Source organism: Typopeltis vanoorti, chromosome 3, assembly GCF_054136105.1.
Source record: "Typopeltis vanoorti isolate ZY-2024b chromosome 3, IOZ_Tvanoo_1.0, whole genome shotgun sequence".
In the NCBI taxonomy this organism is placed as follows: domain Eukaryota; kingdom Metazoa; phylum Arthropoda; class Arachnida; order Uropygi; family Thelyphonidae; genus Typopeltis; species Typopeltis vanoorti.
This window is the reverse complement of record NC_143551.1, coordinates 83,601,634-83,625,555: the sequence shown is the minus strand read 5'-3', so window position 1 is coordinate 83,625,555 and position 23,922 is coordinate 83,601,634. Positions and strand designations below refer to the sequence as shown.

Genomic DNA, 23,922 nt, shown 5'->3' with positions numbered 1-23,922 from the left:
TAAGATGGATGGCCTACATTTGAATGGACTTGGTATGCGGAGACTGGAAAGAGTGTTGCTGAATGAAGTGAAAATGGATGTGCAAAACCAGGGAAACTAGAACTACCAAGGAGGGGGGGGGGGGAATGGATATGCAGACATCAGTGAGACAGATGAGTGTAAGAATGTATATAATGTACCCGAGCCAGCACTAAGGATAAAAAATGGGAATGGGTCATTTAGAATAACGTATCAATATAGGGGTGGGACTAAGGGATCACTGCATTTCATGTATACTAATGCCAGGAGTATTAGGAACAAGAAGGAAGAATTTTTGGACTTGATTGGCTCTTCCTGTCCACAGGTTATTGGCATTAGTGAAACATGGCTGATGGAAGAAGATATAGTTAGTGGGATAGAATGTGTAGGTTATAGTGTGTTTATGAGTGACAGAGATAATAAAATGGAGGGAGGGGTGTTATTGATGATAGCTGATGAACTGCAGCCAAGGAGAATTGAAGTTGTATCGCAGGATAGTGAAAGGAGCTCATTTGAGGCTATTTGGTGTGAGATTGAGACTGGCAGAATAAAATATATAGTTAGGTGCTGCTATAGACCAGGTGATGGAATAGATGGTGGAGATAGTATGCATAGGGAAATTGATGAAATGAGTGGAAGGAGGGTAATTATTATGGGGGATTTCAACTATGGTAACGTTGATTGGAAGGAGGAGAGGACACATGTGAGGAAGGAAAAGGATTTTATTCAATTATTAAGGGATAACTATTTGAGACAGCATGTAATTGAAAATACTAGGGGTGTGAGAGTGCTTGACCTGGTAATAGCATCTGAGAATTTCACTGTAATGAATATGACCATGTTGCCACCTATTGGTGAGAGTGATCATAAGGTCTTGACCTGGGAGGTGGCTAAAGGTGTGGAATTTTCGATTAAGACAGGGTATATGTGGAATTACCGTGCTGGCAAGTATGACAAGCTTAGGAGATTGCTTGGATCAGTGCCATGGCATGTACAACTGCAAGGGCTGAACGTCGATAGAGCATGGGAAGTGGTCAAGGAGCATTTACAGGAGGTAATGGCTGATTGTATACCTAGGGTCCGAATAGTAAAACAAGTAGGGGTTAAATGGATGAATAACACCATTAAGCTTGAGCTGAAAAAAAAAAAGAAACAACTGTGGAGGGAATATAAAGAAAGGGGTGACCTGCAGGCACACGAACGGTATAAAGTGCAGGCCAGAAAGGTAACGAGTGTGGTAAAAAAAGCAAAAGAGAATCCAAAACAGTTCTTTCAATATGCAAGCAAGAAAAAAACTGTACACAGCAAAATGATTTTAAGGAATGACGATGGTAAGGAGGTCACTGAATCAGTCGATATAGTAGAGTTACTGAGCGCACACTTTGCAAAAGCATATCATCCAGGTGGTGACAGTGAAAAAATGAAGGAACCATTAATTTATACGGGAATAGTGATGAATGAAGTGGAGGTGACTAGTCTATTACAGAACCTTAATGTGAACACATGTGTGGGATTGGATGGTATACCGGCACTGGTCTTGCGTGAAGCGGCTAAAGGATTATCAGTGCCCTTGACCATGTTGTTTAATCTGAGTCTAAGGTCTGGCTTAGTCTCGAAGGTGTGGAAAGAGGGGAAAATAGTTTCACTGCATAAAGGAGGATCCAAGACTACGGTTGCAAATTACCGACTGATCAACATATCAGGAGTCGTTGTCAAGGTCTTAGAGAAAGTAGTCAAGGGAAAAATACAGGAATGGATTGATGAAAATGAGATACTGTACAGGGAACAGCATGGCTTTGTGAAGGGTAGATCATGCCTCAATAACTTGCTCAAGTTTTATAACAAGGTGACGGTTGAACTGGATAAGGGAAATGGGTTTACAGTGATACTGCTGGACCTGGCAAAGGCGTTTGACAGGATACCACATGGAATACTAATCCGTAAACTACAACATATGGGAATGGATATAGGGTTGGTGAGATGGATAAGTGGTTGGTTGATGGAGCGATATCAAAGAGTAGTTTATTCAGGAGTAGAGTCCAAAAGACGGCCTGGGACTAGTGGTGTGCCGCAGGGTTCTGTTCTTGGACCACTGCTGTTTAATCTGTTCATTAATGATATAGGGAAGGATCTAAGTGGAACAATTCATTTGTTTGCTGATGATGCAAAGTTGGGTAGGGCAATAGTGAATGCAGAAGATGTCAAAGTCTTGCAGGATGACTTAGATAGATTGGAGTTCTGGGCTAAGGAGAATGGATGTCAATTTAATGTGACAAAATGTAAGGTTATGCATTTTGGGGTGAAAAGATTAGCAGCAGTATACCACATTGGTGGAACTGTACTCCAAGAGATTGATGAGGCCAGGGACTTGGGAGTGTTGGTGGATAGGGAGATGAAGTTTAGGGGACACACTGCAAAAGTAACTAAATCAGCTCATCAACTCACTTGGTTGTTGAAAAATACCTTGACGAGCAGAGACAAGCAAGTTATTGTACCTCTGTTCCGAACCTTGATAAGACCTCATCTCGACTACTGTGCCCAGATTTGGTCACCTCGGTTCCTTCTTGATGGGGAGGAGGTGGAGAGGATCCAGAGGCGAGTGACTAAGATGATAACAGGTCTATGGAATGAACCATATGAGAACAGGTTGAAGATTTGTGGGTTGCAGAAACTAGTTGATAGGTGGAGGAGGGGAGATATGATTGAGACATTCAAATTGCTAAAGGGATTCTATAGGATTAATTCAGAGGATATTTTTGAGATAAGGACTGGTGGTATGAGAACTAGGGGACACCTATGGAAGCTGGGCAAGAGTGTGGTTAGCAAGGGTGTTAGAGCTGGGTTCTTTACTTTTAGAGTGGTAAATGAGTGGAATAAGCTGCCAGAGTCTGTTGTGGGTGCTATGACGGTGAACGAGTTTAAGACAAGGTATGATAGATACTGTGAGAATGTAATCGCATAGTTGTGTGGACATGATGTTTAGGGCCTCCCTTGATGAGTCTAAGGGCTCCTGGAGTCACCCGAAATAATAATAATAATAATAATAACATTACTCTCATTTGCCCAATGTTGTATACGGTCCCTAACTAATTTCTCTAAGATCTTAACAACTACTCATGACACACAAACTGACCTATAATAGACACTTCCAGTCTGCTACTGCCCTTATGCAATGGCACTATCTTACCTTCTTTCCATTCCCTGGGCACCTTTCCCATAGCCAGACTTTCATTGAAAAGCCAGGTCAAAGGGGCTATCAGTTCCTTAGCACATTCTCTCAAAATTCGTGGTGAAATACCATCCAGTCCCACAGCTTTACTGACATCCAAAGTACTCAGTATTTGGAACACGTTCTCCTCTTGCACGTCTAAACCTCAAACCTGCCCTATCCCTCTAGTATTAAAATTTACTCCTCCTCTATTCCCATTTTTATCCTACAATGCCATTCTTCCACAATCATTTCTCCTACTGGCCACATAGCTAAAAAATTCCTTAGGATTTTCTTTGGATCTTAGAGCCAATCTCTTCTCTTCTCATATTCCAGTTTCACCTTCCTTACCATACTAGTCACTCTCCTGGCCTGTGTCTTATATTCTTCATGCATCTACTCTTCACCCGTCTCCTTATATCTCTTCGAGCCTCTTTTTCACATGCAGCTCCTGTTTAATATTGTTTGTCATCCACTTTACACCAAATTGTGTCCTCTTCTTCACTTGTAGAATACAGCTTACTATTGCTGCTAACAAATATTCCTTCACAATTTTCCAAGCACTAATGATATCCTGGCCTTCCAATTCTTTCCTCCATGAAACTTCCCCAAGTTGATGTCTAAGACTATTATAATCACCTGTCTTATAATTCCACATACGTTCCCATCTCTTTGATACTCTTGCATATCTATTCATCTTCCAAGTCAAAACCACACGGTCACTCTCTCCAACTGGTGGGAGAGATGTCATCTCAGTTATTATCAACTCTTCTGATGCTATGACCAAATCCAAAACGCTCGTTCCCTCTATTACATGTTGCCTAAGATATTTGTCCCTCAAGAATTCTAGAAATTCTATTCCCTTTTTGCTACATGCATCTTCCTCTCTCCAATTTATATTGCTGTAGTTAAGATCTCTCATAACAATCATTCTTCTTGCACTTGCCAAGCTCAACTGTCTAAACAACTCCTAGTCCCCACCCTCTGTGCTTCTTGGTTTGTAGCAACACCCCACTAAATATCCTGTCTTGTCTATCTCTACCTCACACCATATGCTTTCAAAATCATTAGTGTCACTGTTCCAAAGCCTCCACTCTTAGAGGACATAAGTCGTCACTTATCATAAGCAGTACTCCATCACTACGCTTTCCCTTCCTACCCTGCTACTTCTATTCCTGTTATTATATCCTCTTCTGTCAACCACGTCTCAGTGATCCCAATAATCTTTGGCCAGGCTGATGCTATCAGCGCCACCAATTCCTCTCCTTTATTCTGGATACTCCTGGCATTAGTATAAAGCATAAAAATGTCACTATTTCTATACCCAGCATTATCCCCCTCTTGACTCCACTTGGCTCAGCACTACCTGATGTTGTCCTCCCTTCTCCCAAGTACCCTTTCCCACAAGAGGCCACCCCTGCTACCATCCACCTTGGGCATTCTAGTTTCCCTGCATTGACACACTGACTTGTTCAGAACAGCATCTCTCCAGATGCCTACATCATTCCTCATTCAAATGCAAGTGGTCTCTTGCATATAATTCCTCTCTGTCCTCAAGTGCTCTCCAAGCATCCACATATTCCAATCCTCTCTTCTGACACATTCTAGCTATTATCTATCTATCTATCCCAATGGCTTTAACAGGCCTTTAAGGCCCACAACCTTCCAAGCATGCTTGGATTTCGTAACCGAAATACGAGGATAGAATGGTCATCTCTATGCCTCAAAGTATTCTTGGCTGTATCCTGTGTGTTCATGGGGCCGGTTTGCCTGCTTGCGGGATGAAAAACACCAGATAAACTGGCAGAAAAAACCCTACCGCCCACGCCCAGGACCGGCTAACTTGGCTATGGCTGAGGAAGATCCTTCAGCTCCTCACGTCTCCGACGGGAATTGAACCTAGGACACTCCTTCCCCAGGCATATGGTTGCGAAGCGCAAAGCCACTAGGCCAACCGCACGGACATTCTAGCTATTATGTTATTCAATATTACTGCTCTTCTGCTCAGCTCGTCACTATCATACCTAGGCAACAAGCACACCATCTTTCCTCGCTGCGTCTTCTTTCATACTACCTCAAGAAAGAATCTCATATCTCTTGCTGCCCAATTTACATTACCTCTGAAGTCATTTGTTCCTACCATCACAATCATCTCCTCCACCCTTTCACCCCCTCTTAATTGCCATAGCCACACTTTCTATTATTCCTCCAGGCAAATACTTCTCACGCATCCTATCTTGCACACCACGGATCATTGAGTCACTATACATTACACCTCTTACCATTCCCTTTCTTCTACTGTTTCCATAACTCTCTCTCATTCCCTCTCTTCTACTGTTCCCATTCTCTACTCTTCTATCCCATACCTCTCTCATTCCCTCTCTTCCACTTATCCTATTTTCTCTTCCTCTATCGTTCATATAACTCTCTCTCATCCCCTCTTTTCTACTGTTCCCATTCTCTCTCTCCTCTTCTATCATTCCCATACCTCTCTCTCATTCCCTATCTTCTACTGTTTCTATACTCTCCTATTCTATCATTCCCAAACCCCTCTCTCATTCCCTCTCTCCTACTGCTTCTATAATTCCCAAAACCCCTCTCTCCTACTGCTTCTATACTCTCCTCTTCTGTCATTTCCTCTCTCCTCTATTCTCTCCTCTTCTATCATTCGGAAAACTTTCTCTCACTCCTACTCTGATTTGCCTTGCATACATCTCTTCCATTCTCCTAATCTCATCTTTCATACTTCTCATCTCGTTCACAAGATATTCCACCTCCTCTTTCAGCTCATCTATCCATTTCTGCAAGTTAGTCACTCTTACTTGCCATTCATTTACCCAATCAAAACCATCTCCGTAAACTTCACAGTCATTCAAGTCTTCCGACTCTTATTTTCTCATTCATACTTTGCTTGTCATTCTCTCCTATCACACTACTCGTCTCCCAACATTCATTTCCTGTCCCTGCAACTAGGTTGGTTATCGATATATCTAATTCATTAATTTCCTCCCACTGTCTGCATTTTACACATATATGCACTCCCCCAACTTTTCCTAACCACTGAATGGGTCGAAGTGGGACAGATGATCTTGTGCTGTGCAAGTGGCTACCCAGGTCACCAGACCTGACCCCTTGCTATTTTTATCTTTGGGGATCTGTTAAAGATACTGTCTATATTCCACCCCCACTCAACATTGCAAAATTTCGGTACTGAATCATAGCAGAAGTGAATTCAATAATTGTTGACCAGTTACAAGGAGTCTGGCAAGAAATGACTATCATTTTAATATGCGTGTGTCATAATACAAGAGGTGCATACATAGAGTGCCTGAATATCTTACAGTTTTCCTGTCAGGCAATGTATAACTCATGTTTACATTGCTGGAAATAAAGAATTCATAAACAAATACAATTTGCTCCTTCACTTTGAATAACTCTGTATATAGAGGCAGATAACTTCACACCAAATGCATTAGTATCCCATAATACAAAGCACACATCCTTTTGGACATGTTTAATGCTATGAATTATGGAAAGGGTCACTACCTAGACCAGTTTGATCTTTACTGAGGTCATATCAGTGGGAGCTAAACCCAGAAGAGATACCAAGGTTGAATTAATGCAGAAATCATATATTTCCCCTATATCCCATATTCCCAGATACCATTCAACAGATCCAACTTTCAACTAATATTCACATACACAACAGCATCATCACCTTTCAGATATGAGAGAGAGAAATTTTAAGAACACAGTTCTCTTCCTTTTATCTGGTCCTAGAAGGTACAATGATAGGAAATTAGTTCCATTTTCAGTTGCAGTTTGAATCATTTCAGCAAATATCTGATCGAGTGATCTACATTCTCTAATAAATTTGTTTGTGCTCTGAAGATGGCGATTGGAAATCCAGCAAAATATTATCATCACAGCCTCCATGGAGTCGTCAGCAGACTTATCGTGAGAAGTTCATACAAATGACAACATATTTATCACACTGAATCTTAAAATCCTTAACACTCCTTGCATTAACAACATATTTTGTTTCTATCATAAAACACAACACAAAAACACACTTAACTACAGTTTTGAAATAAATGGCAAATGACCAGCTGATTCTATTTTATATCCTGTCCCCCCTCCCCAGCAAAGGTACTTTTTCTAACTGCTGTAGTCATTTAATCAGTCCAAAATTAATACAGATTTATATGCTATAGACTTATTAGTTTTTCTTTAACAGTCTGATAAAGGACTTAATTGATGGAAGGATCATTCTCACATTTCAATTAATATTTCCTCTTCAAGATTCTGAGAAAATCAAATCTAGGAAAATTCTAGGTGTGATTTCATTACTAGCAAGCACAACACTTATGTGATCTTTGTATCTGGAGTTTCTTATCACTAAAGCCCAGGTTATGTAGATTTAGGCCTTTTTTTCTCTATCATATAAGAGATTAGTATGATATCCTAGGTCAATTTAAAATCTTTGCTATTTCCATCCATTAAAAGTATGATTGCAATAATGATCCTCTACAAAAATGATGTTAGGATTTTGTAGTTTTTCTAATTTCAAAGTGAAAAAAAAGATGGCAAGAGTATGTAGAGGATTTGTACAAGAAAGATAATATTATTGAAAGAGAATTTGAAAGGAGAAAATTTTATGAGGAACCCCATGATGATGAAAAGCGAAGTGATATCAGCAATTGAACAGCTGCCAAAAGGAAAAGCTCCTGGAGCTGATGGAGTGTCTGTGGAATTATTGAGAGCAGCTGGGGATGAAATAGTGAATATATTGACTGAAATTTATCAACAGTTTTGAAAGAAAATACAGTGGCCTAAAGATTAGAAAACATCAGTATTCAACCCAATTCCAAAAAAAAAAAAAAACCCAAATCCCAGAGATTGTGAGAATTATAGAACCATCACTAATTTCACAAGCAAGTAAAGTTGTGCTGAAAATGATTCAAAAAAAGCTGGAGCCATATGTGAATAGAGAAATGACAGAAGAACATGTAGGTTTTAGGATGTTTGCTATTTCTTTCTAATAGCAAACATGAGATGGATTATGGAGAGAACAACAGAATTTCAGAAGGAAGTATTCATCTGTTTTATTGATTATAAGAAAGCTTTTGATTGCATGGATTACAACAGACTGTGGATTGTAATGAGACAAACAGGAATACCTGAGCATCTAATTCTCTCAATAAGACAACCGAGAAGCTTCAGTAAAAACAGTCATTCGAGAAACAGACAGCATTTGGGATACTGTTGCCTTATCTTTTAATATTTAGGGTGAATATATAATGAGAATGGTTAGAATGGTTTGTTTTGAAAAGACAAAATCTCACCAATGATGCTACCAATGTATACCAAGTACCATGTTCATGTAATTTGTCTTACTATAGATAAACAGGAAGATCTATAAATAAAAAAATATATCTCTGAACATCAACACCATATCTGCCTTATCAAAGCTCACAAATCTGGCCTTGCACAACATGGAATCGAAAATACTAACCAGAGGATCCAATGGCAAAATGCCAAGTTACTACATAGATCCACATATAAACATGAATGGTTTTATAAAGAAAGTGCTGAAACCTTATTCATAGACCTAATCTTAATTGAAACGGCTGTTTCACTATTCCAAAAGTGTGGGAAATTGTTATCTTCAATTGTATTCAATAATTTATCTGCTATATATATTAATTGAAGTAATTTTAATTTCAGTCCAATAGTTTTTAATCCATGAACACGTGACTGTATACATAGAGGGATTCCATGTGCACTACTATTTTTTGATTTTTGAATTCAATTCCTATTGTTGATTGTTAGTTGTACTGATGATGACATAAGATGAAATATCTACGTAATAAAAAAAGTTATTTACTGTGGCATACGTGTTATTCTATAGTTATGGATACCCTACAGGTTTCACTATATAAAGAAGTACTGCAATTTGTTTTATCTCAATTACTTTTCATGAATGAGTAAAAGTCAATCTGATTCTTAAATTCTGTTGCAGGTGTTTCTATGTATGTTTCTTGTCTGACCCTATGTGAAATTTAGTCTGCAGAACTGAAACATGGTTACACATCGATACTTATAGCTATTTTCAGGTCTGTCTTAAGGCATGGGCATACTGGGCAGTTGCCCAAGGGCCCCATGCTGCCATATTGTTCATGAGAGATCTCTTGGCAAAGTGTATAAATTACTCTAACTCTTGCTGGAACACTGAGCTAAGACAGACAACTGGAGATGGCACACAATATGTCAAATAACTAAATACTTTTCATACTATACTATAAATAAAATTTTTTAAAAAAAAAAATATTTTTTTCCAGGTAGATAACCTGAAAAAAAACCTGGTGGGTGGGTAGGGGCCTCAGTGCATTGCTTTGCCCGGGGGTCTACAATACTGTTAAGACGGTACTGGTTATTTTGCCTATTTTCACTCCAATTAAATTAAAACACTGATGACGTGTATTTTAAAAACATAAATTAAAAGAAAATATAAAAGTAATATATATGATATAAAATAATATAAATTCAAATTCCTTTTATATTACTTTTCTTTTAATCTATGTTTTTAAAATACGTATCAATGTTTTAATTTAATTGGAATAAAAAAGCCAATGATGTAATACAAGGGGTACTTATAAAATAGCCAAAATAAGCATAAGTATTAATATCAATTTTAGAGGAGCGACATAGAAATTTTCCAGAAATAATATTCATGGTTACACATATTACTAAGATCTCTGAGTTGGAGTCTATTTTTGCCTGTATAAGAGCAGTAGGTATATTGCCTAATGTTTCATATGGTGAAACATTAGGCAATATACCTTTGTTTTTTTTAATTCAAACATGCATCATTAGGATATAATGAACTTTCATATTATAAACTTGTTAAATTACCTCAAACATCATCCATGAATATGAATCTCTAAGGTATCGTTCTACATCATAATCTTTTGAAACGCCTTTTGAACCAAATATCTGAATGCATTCTTTTACACAGAATTGAAGTCCTTCAGAACTGTATACCTAAGTAAGTTGAAAATAACATTTAAAATTTACCTCTTAGTAAACACTACTATAACATCTAGTCTCATTACTTTAATTCTAAACTTCCTAATAAGAGGAAAAGGATAAATCCATATGTGCTCAACTTCCTTCAACTACACAGTAATTAAATGCTTTAAATTATGTTTTCAAAATATTTAAAGTTTTGAATTCCTATATAAATGTATTATAAGTAGGGTTAATCTGCTTTACAGAATGAGCTGTGTCAAGATGACTACTGCACAGGTCAGCTGTAGGTAATGATTTGATTCTCCTTCCTATGATTTATTGATTTAGAATATTTTTTTTTCGAATTTATTATTATTATTCTATTATTATTCCATAACACCCCAGGGAGTCCAAAGAATCATCGAGGGAGGGCACCTACTCTACACCTCTCCATCTTCACCACTCCACCAACTTCAACTAATTCTATCATCTACACCAAAAGATACTAAAATATTCTCAATTATCCTGATTCAGTGACAAAGATTATGCTGTTCAGAGAATTAATTCTTTGTTCACTACTACCAATTGCCTTCTGGCTCAAATTTGAATGGTGTGAAGTGTGTTGAAATTGTAGCATAACCATAGCTCAAGCACAGGGACAACTAAACATAAAAAAAAGCATAAAGGTGTTCTTTATTCAGGAGCACCGGAGGGCACATACATATCTACTCTATACTATAAAATGATAAGCTGAAATTGGAAACGGATGTAGGCTGTAACGTTTTTATCAAGTTATTTGTAACGTTTTGAAACTCAGGGCTACCCTGAGTGTCAGGTCTTCAAAATTCGAGTCATCAGAATTCAAGGAGAACCGGCCTACCAGTCCGGAACATGGGGGATTGGACGGCAGGGTGGCGGAGCCCCCCCTTTCGAAGACTCGACATTCAATTTTGTCGAGTCATCAGAATTCAAGGAGAACCGGCCTAGAGAAACAGCAGAATAGTTTTCCAAACAGATCAAAGTTAATTTAATTTATTTATTTTTTAATAAATGTGATATAACTGCCATCCGTCCGTGTGGTTAGCCTAGTGGCTATACGCTTTGCAACCATATGCCTGGGGAAGGTGTCCTACGTTCGATTCCCGTTGACGATGTGAGGAGCTTAAGGATCTTTCTTGGGCATGGACAGCAGGGTTTTTTCCCTGTTTATCTGTGATTTTTCATCCCGTAAGCAGGCAAATCAGCCCCGTGAACATACAAGCTACAGTTATAGGATGTAGTACTTAATCCCTCATTAGGATGGCTCAACCAGTCCTGGGGGGGGGGGGGCAGTCGAGAAAACGGAAGGAACCTGACACGAATAAATAAATAAACTACATTCCAAGAAAGGTTGCAAACATATAACTAGTGTGGGCAGGCTGAGAGTTAGATAATCCAGATAGTTAGTTTACACAAGCATGAAGAAATCATCTATCAACTAAACTTGAAAAGATCTATCCATAAGCCCTAATAGTAGAGTACTCCAATAGGAGTTTTGGCTAACTACGAACAAAATATTAGTGGACTTAATTGGAAATATTATATACTGATATTATATGCAAAATGTTACATGCATCACGCACCAATCACAAACCACTCCATGAGAGAGAAATCTAGCCCTCACCTGTTTCTTAACAGCATTCATTCTCAATTTCAATGGATGCCCTCATGTGCTATTACCACTTCTCTTATGCTGCCTCCATAATGCCCTTTTTCTCTGTATCGCATGTTTAATCTCTTCATTCATCCATTTCACACCTACCTTATTTAACCTTTTGGCCCTTGGAATACATTTAGACATTGCTTCTACTAGATAGTTCTTGAATATCCCCCCAAGCTGCATTGATCTCTTTACCAGCTAACTCCTCATTCCATGCTACACCTGCAAGCTGCCTCCTGAGCTCTTCATAATCACCACTCTTGTAGTTCCACATATACCCTTTTCTCACAGAGGTCCTCACACTGCTGGCAACCACACAGGTCATTCTCATCAATTGGAGGGTGATTAGACACCTCATTTATAATTGCATCCTCTGATGAGATGATCAAATCCAAGACCCTCAAATCCTCATGTGCCCTCTGTTACATACTGTCTGAGATAGATGTCTTTCAAAAACTGGAACTCATTTTCTTTACTTCCAATTGCTATCTCATCATCCTAGTCTATATTGTCATAATTAAAATCAAAGCAAATAAGAAAAGGGTGATTATTAGCTTGACTAATTTGATCATATATTTCATAGTCACTACCATCCACATTACTAGGTCTATAACAACATCCATCCAAGTATTTCATTCTATTCACCTCTATCTTACACCATACTGCCTCAAAGCCACTGACACTATTTCCCTCTTGCATCTCTACTTTGTATGAATATAACTCTTTCTCTATCATCAATAGCACTCTCCCCTTCTCTTTTGACCCTTTCTATCCTCATGAAACACATCATACTCTTCCATCTCTATTCCTGTCAGGATGTCATCCTCATCCAGCCATGTCTCACTTATTCCAACAATTTTGGGTGAACAGACTCAATTAATGCAACCATTTCATCTGCCTTGTTTCTTACACTTCTAGTATTTGTATACAAACACAACAGCAACAGTACTGGAGAGATTGGTGAGAAGTAGGATGCAGAAATGGATTGATAACAGCAGTATTCGCTGTGGTTATGGGTTTGAATCATAATTGCATAGATTTGTTAAAGGGAGATCATGCTTTACTAACTTATGTACAATCACAAGGTGACAAATACCTTGGACAGGGGGAGATGCATACACACAGTGGTGTACTTGGATTTTTGCAAAGGCTTTTGATAGACTGCCACATCACAAACTGTTAAATAAATTGAAACAGATGGGATTGGATAACATACTTCTGAGTTGGATCACTGACTGGATGTCAGATAGGTATCAGAAAGTTGTATATGGGTAAGCGCAGTATCGTGAAAGAGGAAGGTCGCTAGTGATGTACTGCAGGGGTAAGATTTGGGACCATTGTTGTTCAACCTGTATATTAATGATATTGGGATGGGTTTAACTAGTGATATCAGCTGTTTGCAGCTGATGCAAAACTGGGGAGACAATGCAGAGTCAAGCAGATGCTATGGCCTTACAGGAGGAATTGAATAGGTTGCATGAATGGGCAGGTGAGTGGAACTATCAGTACAATGTTGCAAAGTGTAAGATTTCAGATTTGGTAAGCAACAATGGGATGCAAAGTATATACTTGGTGGGGAAACTTTATAGGAAACAGAAGAGATGAGAGATCTAGGAATGACGGAGTACAAAGACCTGAAATTCGGGGACCACACTGCACAAGTTGTGAAGATGTCACATTGGATAATGGCAATGATGCAGAAGACCCTGACATGCAGAAATAGAAAGGTTATGATGCCATTATATATGGTCTTGATCAGGCCTCATATGGATTATTGTGCACAGATTTGGTCGCTGGGTTTTCATGATGATGAGAATATGTTAGAACTGGTCAAGAGATGAATCAGAAAAAAGGTGGTCAGTGGCCTTTGGAATGTAGAGTATGAGAATAGACTGAGAGAATGTAAATTAAAGATACCAAGAAATTATATACTTGGTTTAATCCATTATCCAAGTATAACCAAACAAAGTTTGTGCATGAAGTATCTTTCAGGACAGGGGCAACTCATGGCAAAGGTGGTATAAGTTCTCATCACTTGCCCCAGTATCCTATTATGCAAAGCACATCTCCCTGTGGACATGTATAATGCCATGCATTAAGGAATGAGTTACTACCCAGACCGGTTTCGACTTTCATTGAAGTCTCACCAGCAGAAGCCAGACTCAGAAGTGGTGATACAGAAGTGGAAGTAATGGAGAAGTCATATTTACATATACCAGTTGGCAAAAGGTGTCACACCTTATTATTAAAAATACTCTGAATTACAGACAGATAGTCGTTGAAAGTTTTTCACTTGGTTATATTATAAATTAAAGATACCAAGAAATTATATACTTGGTTTAATCCATTATAGTGGCACCTGAAGTATCTTTCAGGACTGGGACAGCTCGTGGCAAAGGTGGTATAAGTTCTCATCACTTGCCTCAGTATCTCATAATGCAAAGCACATCTCCTCGCAGACATGTATAATGCTATGCATTAAGGGAAAGGTCACTACCCAGATCGGTTTCGACCTTTATTGAAGGCTCATCAATGTGAGAATGAGAGAATGTAAGTTGCAAAACCTTGTGAATAGGAGAAAGAAGGGGGGGGGGGATATGATCGAGACATATAAGCTAGTCAGGGGTTGTTATCAGGTTGAGATGGAAGAGATTTTTCATAGAATGGGAGGGGGGGGGGATAGAACAAGAGGCATTGCTGGAAACTGTATAAGTAGGGTGTGAGCAGAGGAGTGATGAGTAGGTTCCTTTGCATGGAGAGTGGTTGGCGAGTGCAATAAATTGTGTTGGGAATGTAAGCAAATTGAAACGGTTTAAGGCATGGTTGGATGAGCATCGTGTGCAATAGCGTGTACCTCCCATTATGAGTCTGACTCCAAGGATATCACATAATAATAATAATATCAAAGTCATCATTTGTGGTATACATATATACAAAGAAACAAGCTACATCACAATCTACATGGTATGCTAAAGTCACTGTAATTTGGTCAATCATTACAACAACTAGCCTCAACTCTGGTGGGAAAAAAAACTTGCATCAAAGCTAGTCCTGTTATTATTATCTATTTATTTACAAATTATTAAGAGATATATTAATCTACAGAATAACATGCTCACACATAATTAATCATAAAAAGTACTCATAAATTAGAACAAAACAGTATAGATGGTGGCCAATAAGAGCTAAAATAATTGCTGAGAGTCCTCAAGTAAAGTCCTCATTGGAAAACTTGAAGAACTTAAGTGGGATGAATGAGTACCATCCAAATTCTTTAGATTTATATGCCACATTATTGTTAAGATTAGATTAGTTTATCAAAATTTCACAAGCTTTTTTAAATTTGCATTCATATCAGGTTTTTGTATAATGTAAAGAGCAGGTACTTTTCCAATCAATTTGGTGTAGGCTGTTAAGAATGTGATCTGAGAGGCCTGCTTCACCAACACTGTTAAAATTAATGTGTTGTTTGTGTTTTTACGGATTGGAATTGTGCATTCAGTTTTACCAATATAAGATAAGTTACAAGTTCAATGATTTGGTTATCTCAGCGTAGACTAAGGGGAGAGACGGGGATCCTTTGAGAAGTTGAATATGTTTTTTAATTTTATAAGTTGTTTAAAATTATCATTAAAATTGTAATTGCATAGGATTCTATTTATTCTATACGATAACCCTTTTTTTGTATGGGACAGGTATTGTTTCATTGTAATCTATATTATTTGCATCTTTTAATGAAATTTGATGAAGAACTTTATTGATGGTATTTTTGCTATAGCCATTATTTAGAAATGTATTGCTAATTATAATTCTTGTTTAAGAGCTTCTTCATTAAAGCACTTTGTTATAGCTCTGTTTCTGAGGATGTTAATGACTTCAAGTTTTTGTGAATAAGTGATAAGAGCAAGCATGCATGTATTGACTGGTATGTGGAGGCTTGCATTAGACAGTGAAGATAGACTGCCAAAGGGAAGACGTGACCAGTGTATTTAGGAAAGGAAGTGAGTTTTGATTTTCAATTTCAATAGTAAATTGTGTGCGCTCATGTTGTTTGTTCAGGTGGCTGAGGAAGGTGTTTAAAGCTTAGTGGCCATGTGATGAAAACATTATCAAGTATTTAAACCAAACTGTAGGTTTTAAAGTAAAGGAATCTAGAGCATGTTGCTCAAAAAGCTTCCACATAAAAGTTAGCAACTGTGTGTGTGTGGGGGGGGGGGGGCAGTGTTGAGCCTATGGCTGTACCTTTTTTTTTTTTTTTAGGTTAAAGTTATTTTCTCACATGAAATAATTTGAACAAAGCACGTGCACAAGAGCATTAATATTGGGCATAAATTTGTTCTATAAAGAATTGTGCCACTGATTGGGACATTTGTGAAAAGGGCAGAAACGTCAAAACTGACTAATAAATCATCTTTACTGAGCATTATGTTTTTAATTTTGTTTAGGAAGTGTTTTGTGTTCTTTATATAGGAGGGGGGGGGGGGAATGATCTACCAACTCCTTGAGTGCTGACTCTAATTTATTGGCTAGGTGATAATTAGGACTGTCTATACCTACAACTATCAGCTGAAGCAGAATGCTATGTTTATGTACCTTGGAAACACCATATATTCTGGGAGAACAGGCATAATGGAGGAACAGTTTTTAATGTCTGATGGCCTCCCCAGTCTCCCAGAATATATGATGGTCCCAAGGTACATAAACATAACATTCTGCTTTGGCCAATAACTGAAGGTACAGACAATCCTAATTATTACCTAGCCAAGAATTTAGAATCAACAGTCAAGAAGTTGGTACATTATTCCTCCCCCCCCCCACACACACAATACAGAGAACACACAACACTTCATAAACAAAATTAAAAATATAACATCCAGTAAGATGATTCATTAGTTAGTTTTGAGGTTTCTGCCCTTTTCACAAATATCCCAATCAGTGGCACAATTCTTTATAGAACAAATTTACACCAAATATGGCTCTTGTGCATGTACTTTGTTCAAATTATATCATGTGGCAAAATAACTTTTACCTAAAAAAAAGGTACAGCCATGGGCTTACCACTGCCCCCCCACACACACAATTGCTAACTTTTATGTGGAAGCTTTTTGAGCAACGTGCTCTAGATTCCTCTACTTTAAAACCTACAGTTTGGTTTAGATACTTGATAATGTTTTCATCGTCTGGCCACATGGCCACTAAGCTTTAAACACCTTCCTCACCACCTGAACAAACAACATGAGCGCACACAATTTACTATTGAAATTGAAAATCAAAACTCACTTCCTTTCCTAAATACACTGGTCATGTCTTCCCTCTGGCAGTCTGTCTTCACTGTCTAACGCAAGTCTCCACATACCAGTCAATACATGCATGCTTGCTCTTATCACTTATTCACAAAAACTTGAAGTCATTAACATCCTCAGAAACAGAGCTATAACAAAGTGCTTTAATGAAGAAGCTCTTAAACAAGAATTATAATTAGCAATACATTTATAAATAATGGCTATAGCAAAAATACCATCAATAAAGTTTTTCAAATAAAATCAAATCAATAAAAACATTAAATGAAAATGAAATAACTAAAGAAGAATTAGAAATCAGCTGAAAGAAACAAGAAACAGAAAATCACCTAGAGAAGATAAACTAGGTTCAGAACTATATAAATATGGGAACAAGGTTCAAAGAAAGACTCCTACTCCTATTTAACTGGTTATCCCCCCCCCCCCCCCAATAGAATGGAAAAAAGCAATTGTGATTCCTATCTTTAAAAAAGGTAGTAGAGATGACCTAAAAACTATACAAGTATAACTATACTAAATTCCTGTTATAAAATATATAGCAGAATTTTAAATAATAAACTAACAAAATATTCTGAAAACTTTATTTTAGAAGTACAGAATGGATTTAGAAAAGGACGATCGTGTATAGACCCTGCCTTTTGCCTAATTAATCATAGAGAAAAGAAGAGAATACAATTTAGAAAATCACATTACATTTATTGATTTTGAAAAAAGCATTTGACAAAGTTAAAAGAAGAATTTTATTTAACATATTAAAAGAAAGGCAAATACTCGATAATATCCTAAGAGCTATCATAAGTATATATGAAAATAATCAAATCATGAAGTATCACATATGAGAGAGATAAACCAAGGAGTCCGACAAGGATGTCCCCCCCCCTCTCAGCAACTCTTTTTAATATTTACTTAAATGAAATAATAATAAAATGGAATAAAAAATTTCCATCAAAATATTAAACACTCTCCTATACTGTGAACTTAAACACTCTCCTTTTTGTCGATTACCAAATAATAATTACAAATTCTGAAAATAACTTACAGAAAGCTATTTTAAATCTAAATGAGATAACCAAAGATTACGGTATAAATATCAACAGGAAAATCAAAAACTATGGCCTTTAAAGAACAAGATCAAGTAAGAACTAGAATAGTAATAGATAAAAAGATTTTAAAACAGGTGAATTCATTTAACTACCTAGGTTGTATGATTTCATATGAAAATGAAAAAGATATAAATCTAAAAATTGCAAAATATTTAAAAATAAGAGGTGTAATTAACTCTGTATTTAAACCAAACCTAGTTCAAAAACAAACCAGACTAAAAGTATAGAATACATTAGCCCTACCAGTCCTAATGTATGGAAGTGAAATCTGGATAATAAAACAAAAAGACAAACAAAGATTAATAAGAACTGAAATGAAGTTTATGAGAAAAACTGCCAAGTATACTCTATTTGATCAAAAATTAAAAAATATACACATAAACAGATAGAACATATACAAAGAATGAAAACAGAAAGATTACCAAAACAAGCCTTAAAGTACAAGCCAGTAGGAAAAAGAAAACCAGGATGTCCACTTAAAAGATTCAACGATGACTTCTAAGGCTGGAACAGGCCACTCTAGGTCTAAATCCTTGATAGCATCATGATGACGATAAAGTTCTTCATAAAATTTCATTAAAAAATGCAAATAATATAGATTACAATGAACCTATCCCATACAATAAATGGTTATCATATAGAATAAATAGAATCCTATGCCATTACAATTTTATTGATAATTTTAAACCACTTATAAAATTAAAAAACATATTCAACTCTCAAAGGATCCCCATCGCCCCTCAGTCCACCCTGAGATAACCAAATCATTGCACTTGTAACTTATTTCATATTGGTAAAACTGAATGCACAATTCCAATCAGTAAAAAAGAACACAAACGACATTCAAGCCTCTCAGATTACACACTTAACATCTTACACCAAACTGATTGGAAAATGTACATGTTTTTTACACTCAAGGAGTTGGTAGATCATTCTCCCTCCTATATAAAGAACACAAAACACTTCATAAACAAAATTAAACACACACAACGCTCAGTAAAGATGATTTATTAGTCAGTTTTGAGGTTTCTGCCCTTTTCACAAATGTCCCAATCAATGGCACAATTCTTTATAGAAACAAATTTATGCCCAATATTATAGAGATTGTGTACTTTGTTCAAATTATATCATGTGGCAAAATAACTTTTACCTAAAAAAAAGGTATAGCCATGGGCTTACCACTGCCCCCCCCCCACAATTGCTAACTTTTATGTGGAAGCTTTTTGAGCAACATGCTCTAGATTCCTTTACTTTAAAACCTACAGTTTTGTTTAGATACTTGATGTTTTCATCGTCTGGCCACATGGCCACTAAGCTTTAAACACCTTCCTCACCACCTGAACAAACAATGTGAGCGCACACAATTTACTATTGAAATTGAAAATCAAAACTCACTTCCTTTCCTGGATACACTGGTCATGTCTTACCTCAGGCAGTATATCTTCAGTGTCTAACACAAGCCTCCACATACCGGTCAATACATGCATGCTTACTCTTATCACTTATTCACAATAACTTGGAGTCAATAATACCCTCAGAAACAGCGCTATTACAATGTGCTTTAATGAAGAAGCTCTTAAACAAGAATTACAATTAGCAATACATTTCTAAATAATGGCTATAGCAAAAATACCATCAATAAAGTTCTTCATAAAATTTCATTAAAAGATGCAAATAATATAGATTACAATGAAACAATACCTGTCCCATACAAAAAAAGGGTTATCGTATAGAATAAATAGAATCCTATGCAATTACAATTTTAATGATAATTTTAAACCACTTATAAAATTAAAAAACATATTCAACTTCTCAAAGGATCGCCATCTCTCCCCTTAGTCCACGCTGAGATAACCAAATCATTGCACTTGTAACTTATCTTATATTGGTAAAACTGAATGCACAATTCCAATCCGTAAAAAAAGAACACAAACGACACATTAAGTTTAACAGTTTTGGTGAAGCAGATCTCTCAGATCACACTGTTAACAGCCTACACCAAATTGATTGGAAAAGTACCTGTTTTTTACAATATACAAAAACTTGGTATGAATGCAAATTTAAAAAAGCTTTTGAAATTTTGATAAACCAATCTAATCTTAACAATAATGGTGGCATAAAAATCAAAAGAATTTGGATGGCACTCACTCAACCCACTTAAGTACTTCAAGTTTTCTAGCAAACTCTTGAGGACTCTAAGCAAGAATTTCAGCTCTTAATGGCCACCATCTACAGCCTCTGTACAAAAAGAAACCGAACTTTTGATAGAAAATAAAACACAGGCCAATTATAATTATTCAAATCATTTATTTCAATCAATATACTCTCCCTCAGTTTCAATACGATGTTTGGCATGGTCAATCAATTCATTAAATGAGTTTTTTTATATCGGTTTTTTGGGATACTGTTGAGGATCATGGTTACTGCTGCTTGAATGTTTTCAAGGTGTCGTATTGCTTTCCTTTCATCAGAAAATGAAGTCGGGGGAAGAGAAAGAAGTCACAGGGTGCTAAATCAGGTGAATATGGAGAGTGATCCAACACACAAACTTGGTTTTTGCTCAAAAACTGTCTCACAGTGTTCGAATGATGAGATGGTGCATTATCGTACAAAAGTGACCAGCTGTCTGCATCATGATATTCATGCTGTACGTGACGAATTCTCAATATCAATTGCTTCAAAACTTCAAGATAAAACTCACCATTGATTGTTTGGCAAGGGGGAACGAATTCTTTGTGGATAATGCCCTTGGAATCATAGAAACAAATCAGCATTGTCTTTACTTTTGACTTCTCCAAGCAACTTTTTTTTTTTCGGATGCCCATCTTCTGGTAGTCTTCACTCAGCACTCTGGTGCTTTGTTTTTGGCTCATACTCAAAACACCATGTTTCATCATCAGTAACAATCGTTTCAAGGAAGTTTGAGTCCTTACTAGCGGTTTTAATGAGGTCCTTGCAGTGTTCAATTCAACACATTTTTTGGTCATCAGTCAACTTGTGGGGAACAAATCGCGAATTCAATTTACAAAGGCTCAGGCTGTGTCAAAATGTTGTGCACAGTTGATTTTGGAATCCCCAATTCATCTTTAATCAATCTCATGGATGACTTCAGGTTTTCTTTGATGAAATCACGCACTTTTTGGATGTTAACTACACTCAGTCCAGGTTTTGGATGGCCCAGCTTTTCGCCATCCTCAAGCATCTCATGACCACTTTAAAATCGCTTAAATCACTCATAAACTTGAGTACGGGACAAGCATTCATCACCATATGCTTTTTGAAGCTGTTGAAAGTTTATTTTTCACTTGGTTAGATTATAATAAATTTAGTTTAATCCTTTATCCAAGTGTGAGCAAACAAAGTTTGTGGCTGAAAGTATCTTCAGGACTGGGGTAAGGTAGTACAACACCAGAAACTCGTTGCAAAGGTGGAGCAAGCTAAGATCACTCCTATCTCAGTATCTCCCATAATGCAAACACATCTCCTTGTGGATGGTGCACAAAGAAACTGGAAGGGAGAATAGTAAATGCAGAATTTTATAAAGAAGTTATAGATCATCTCCTGAAATGTATTCAACATGTTTGTCCTGCCATATTCTAGTTATGAGAATTTTCCTGTTGCACAATAATATTGTCTACTCACCAAGCTGCAAATGTACATCACTTTTTAAGAACACACAAAAGCATTCTCACTCTTTATCACCCTCTTATTCATCAGATTAATTAACAATTGAATAAGCAGAATTCCAGGGTTCCAGCTATCCATCCTTTCTGACATCTTGTATATGAATGAAGAAGGGTCCAAACTTTTAAATGAAGAGAAGTGTGTGTTAATACATGTAACTTACGGAAAAATATAATTAATTATAAATATGTCAAATTTATCCCGAACACCCTGTATGAGATAGAAAAGTCAGTTTTTTTTTTTTTTTTTTTGTCAAATCTGAGAGTTGTTCATGAGTTAGCTGGTCATCTTTCTCCCTATATACACCCTCTACAACATTTTCTTTGTTTGCAGCTCCTACTTCATGATACAACTTATCCATTTAATTCACACCCAATTTACCCTCCTGACCTTGGGTACAGTGTGATATTGTATCCTCCAGATATCCCTTGACTATTCCTTCATGTGCTGTGAATATCCTTCTCTTGCAAATCTTTATGTCATGGTACTGCTTCAACCTGCCTTCTAAGTATATCATAATCACCTGCCTTATAGTTCCACATATACCTTTCTTAACTGTAATTTCCACATGTTTTGTGGAAATTACAGTTAAGTCAAGACCACATGATCACTTTCCCCAAGTGTAGTTGCTACCTTAGTTATGGACAGTTATCATCCTACAACAGTGGTGTTCAACCTTTTTCACTAAGCAAGCTACTTTTCTATAAAAAGTTATTCAGCGATCTAACTCTCTTATATAGATCACTTTCCCCCAACCTGATATCTGATTATGCACAAATAAACAACTAAAAAAAATGCAACTAAAAACTTTGTGTATTTAAAAATTTATCACTTTTAATTATTTTAATACAACAAAAAAAAATAAATATATATTGAAATAAAATATTTATTTCTCTATTTTGGAAAACCAAAGTTAGAAAATAGAACAGATTGATTACAAACTCACAAGTTACAGGAAATGCTGGTTAATTAAAAAAAAAAAAAAAAAGTTAATGTGAAATTTGGCATTGTTTGGACCTCGCAATATTTTCATAGTCAAGTTGATATGAAGAAGTGGCCAATTGCAGAGAATCATCCAAATGATCATTTGTAATTTGGTTTCTTAATTGATTTTTTATGACGGTCATATTTGAAAAAGCGGATTCTGACATGTATGTCAATCCGAAACACGACAGAATTTTTCGAGCAATGTCAGTTAATATTGGGAATTTTTCATGTGCATACTTCCAAAATGACTTCATCGTTTATTGATTTTAAATGTAAACTATTCTGAATGTTTATTATCTGAAGTTCTACTTCAGCTTGGTTTATATCAAACAGCCCACTAATTTTATTTGAAATTTCTATGATGTTCAAATTTTCTTGAAATGGATTATTGATAAAATATATAATCATTTCAATTTTATTAAAATCTTTAAATGTTGAATTTATTTCTTCCTCAACTAATTCTATTTCACAAATAAATTCTTTTAAATCCTAGTGAAGCATTTCTTGATTTTGTTCAAAAAATTTTAATAAATATGGGAGATGTCTAAATTCGCGGTCATTTATATTTTTTTTTAATAAAAGTAAATATTGTTGGAAACTTTTTATTGAACTTAACATGTCAATTAAATTTTTATCTCTACCTTGTAACTCTAAATTTAAATTGCTTAATTTCATACAGAAATCTACTAAAAATGATAAGTGTAACAACCATCTTTTATCACTCAATTGTGGATAAATACCTCCTTTTTCATCAAGAAAAATTTTTATAGCGTTAATTAATACAAGACATCTTTCTAAAAATTGACCTGCTGAGTCAGCAAACATTGTAGAATGGAAGTTCCCTATCACCATCTGCTTGTAATTTAAATAACCGCCATTGCAGGGCTTTTCCTCGAACAGAATTTACAATTT

General features: G+C 36.4%; 1 protein-coding gene across 1 annotated transcript in view; it reads right to left on the bottom strand.

The window, feature by feature from the left end:
- LOC150108335 (complex I assembly factor ACAD9, mitochondrial-like) overlaps positions 1-23,922 on the bottom strand; it is a 387,096-nt gene that overhangs the window by 115,113 nt on the left and 248,061 nt on the right. The window contains exon 12 of the mRNA XM_090415744.1: positions 10,142-10,270. Coding sequence (XP_090271870.1) covers positions 10,142-10,270 — 129 coding nt within the window. The remainder of the gene's footprint in view (positions 1-10,141; positions 10,271-23,922) is intronic.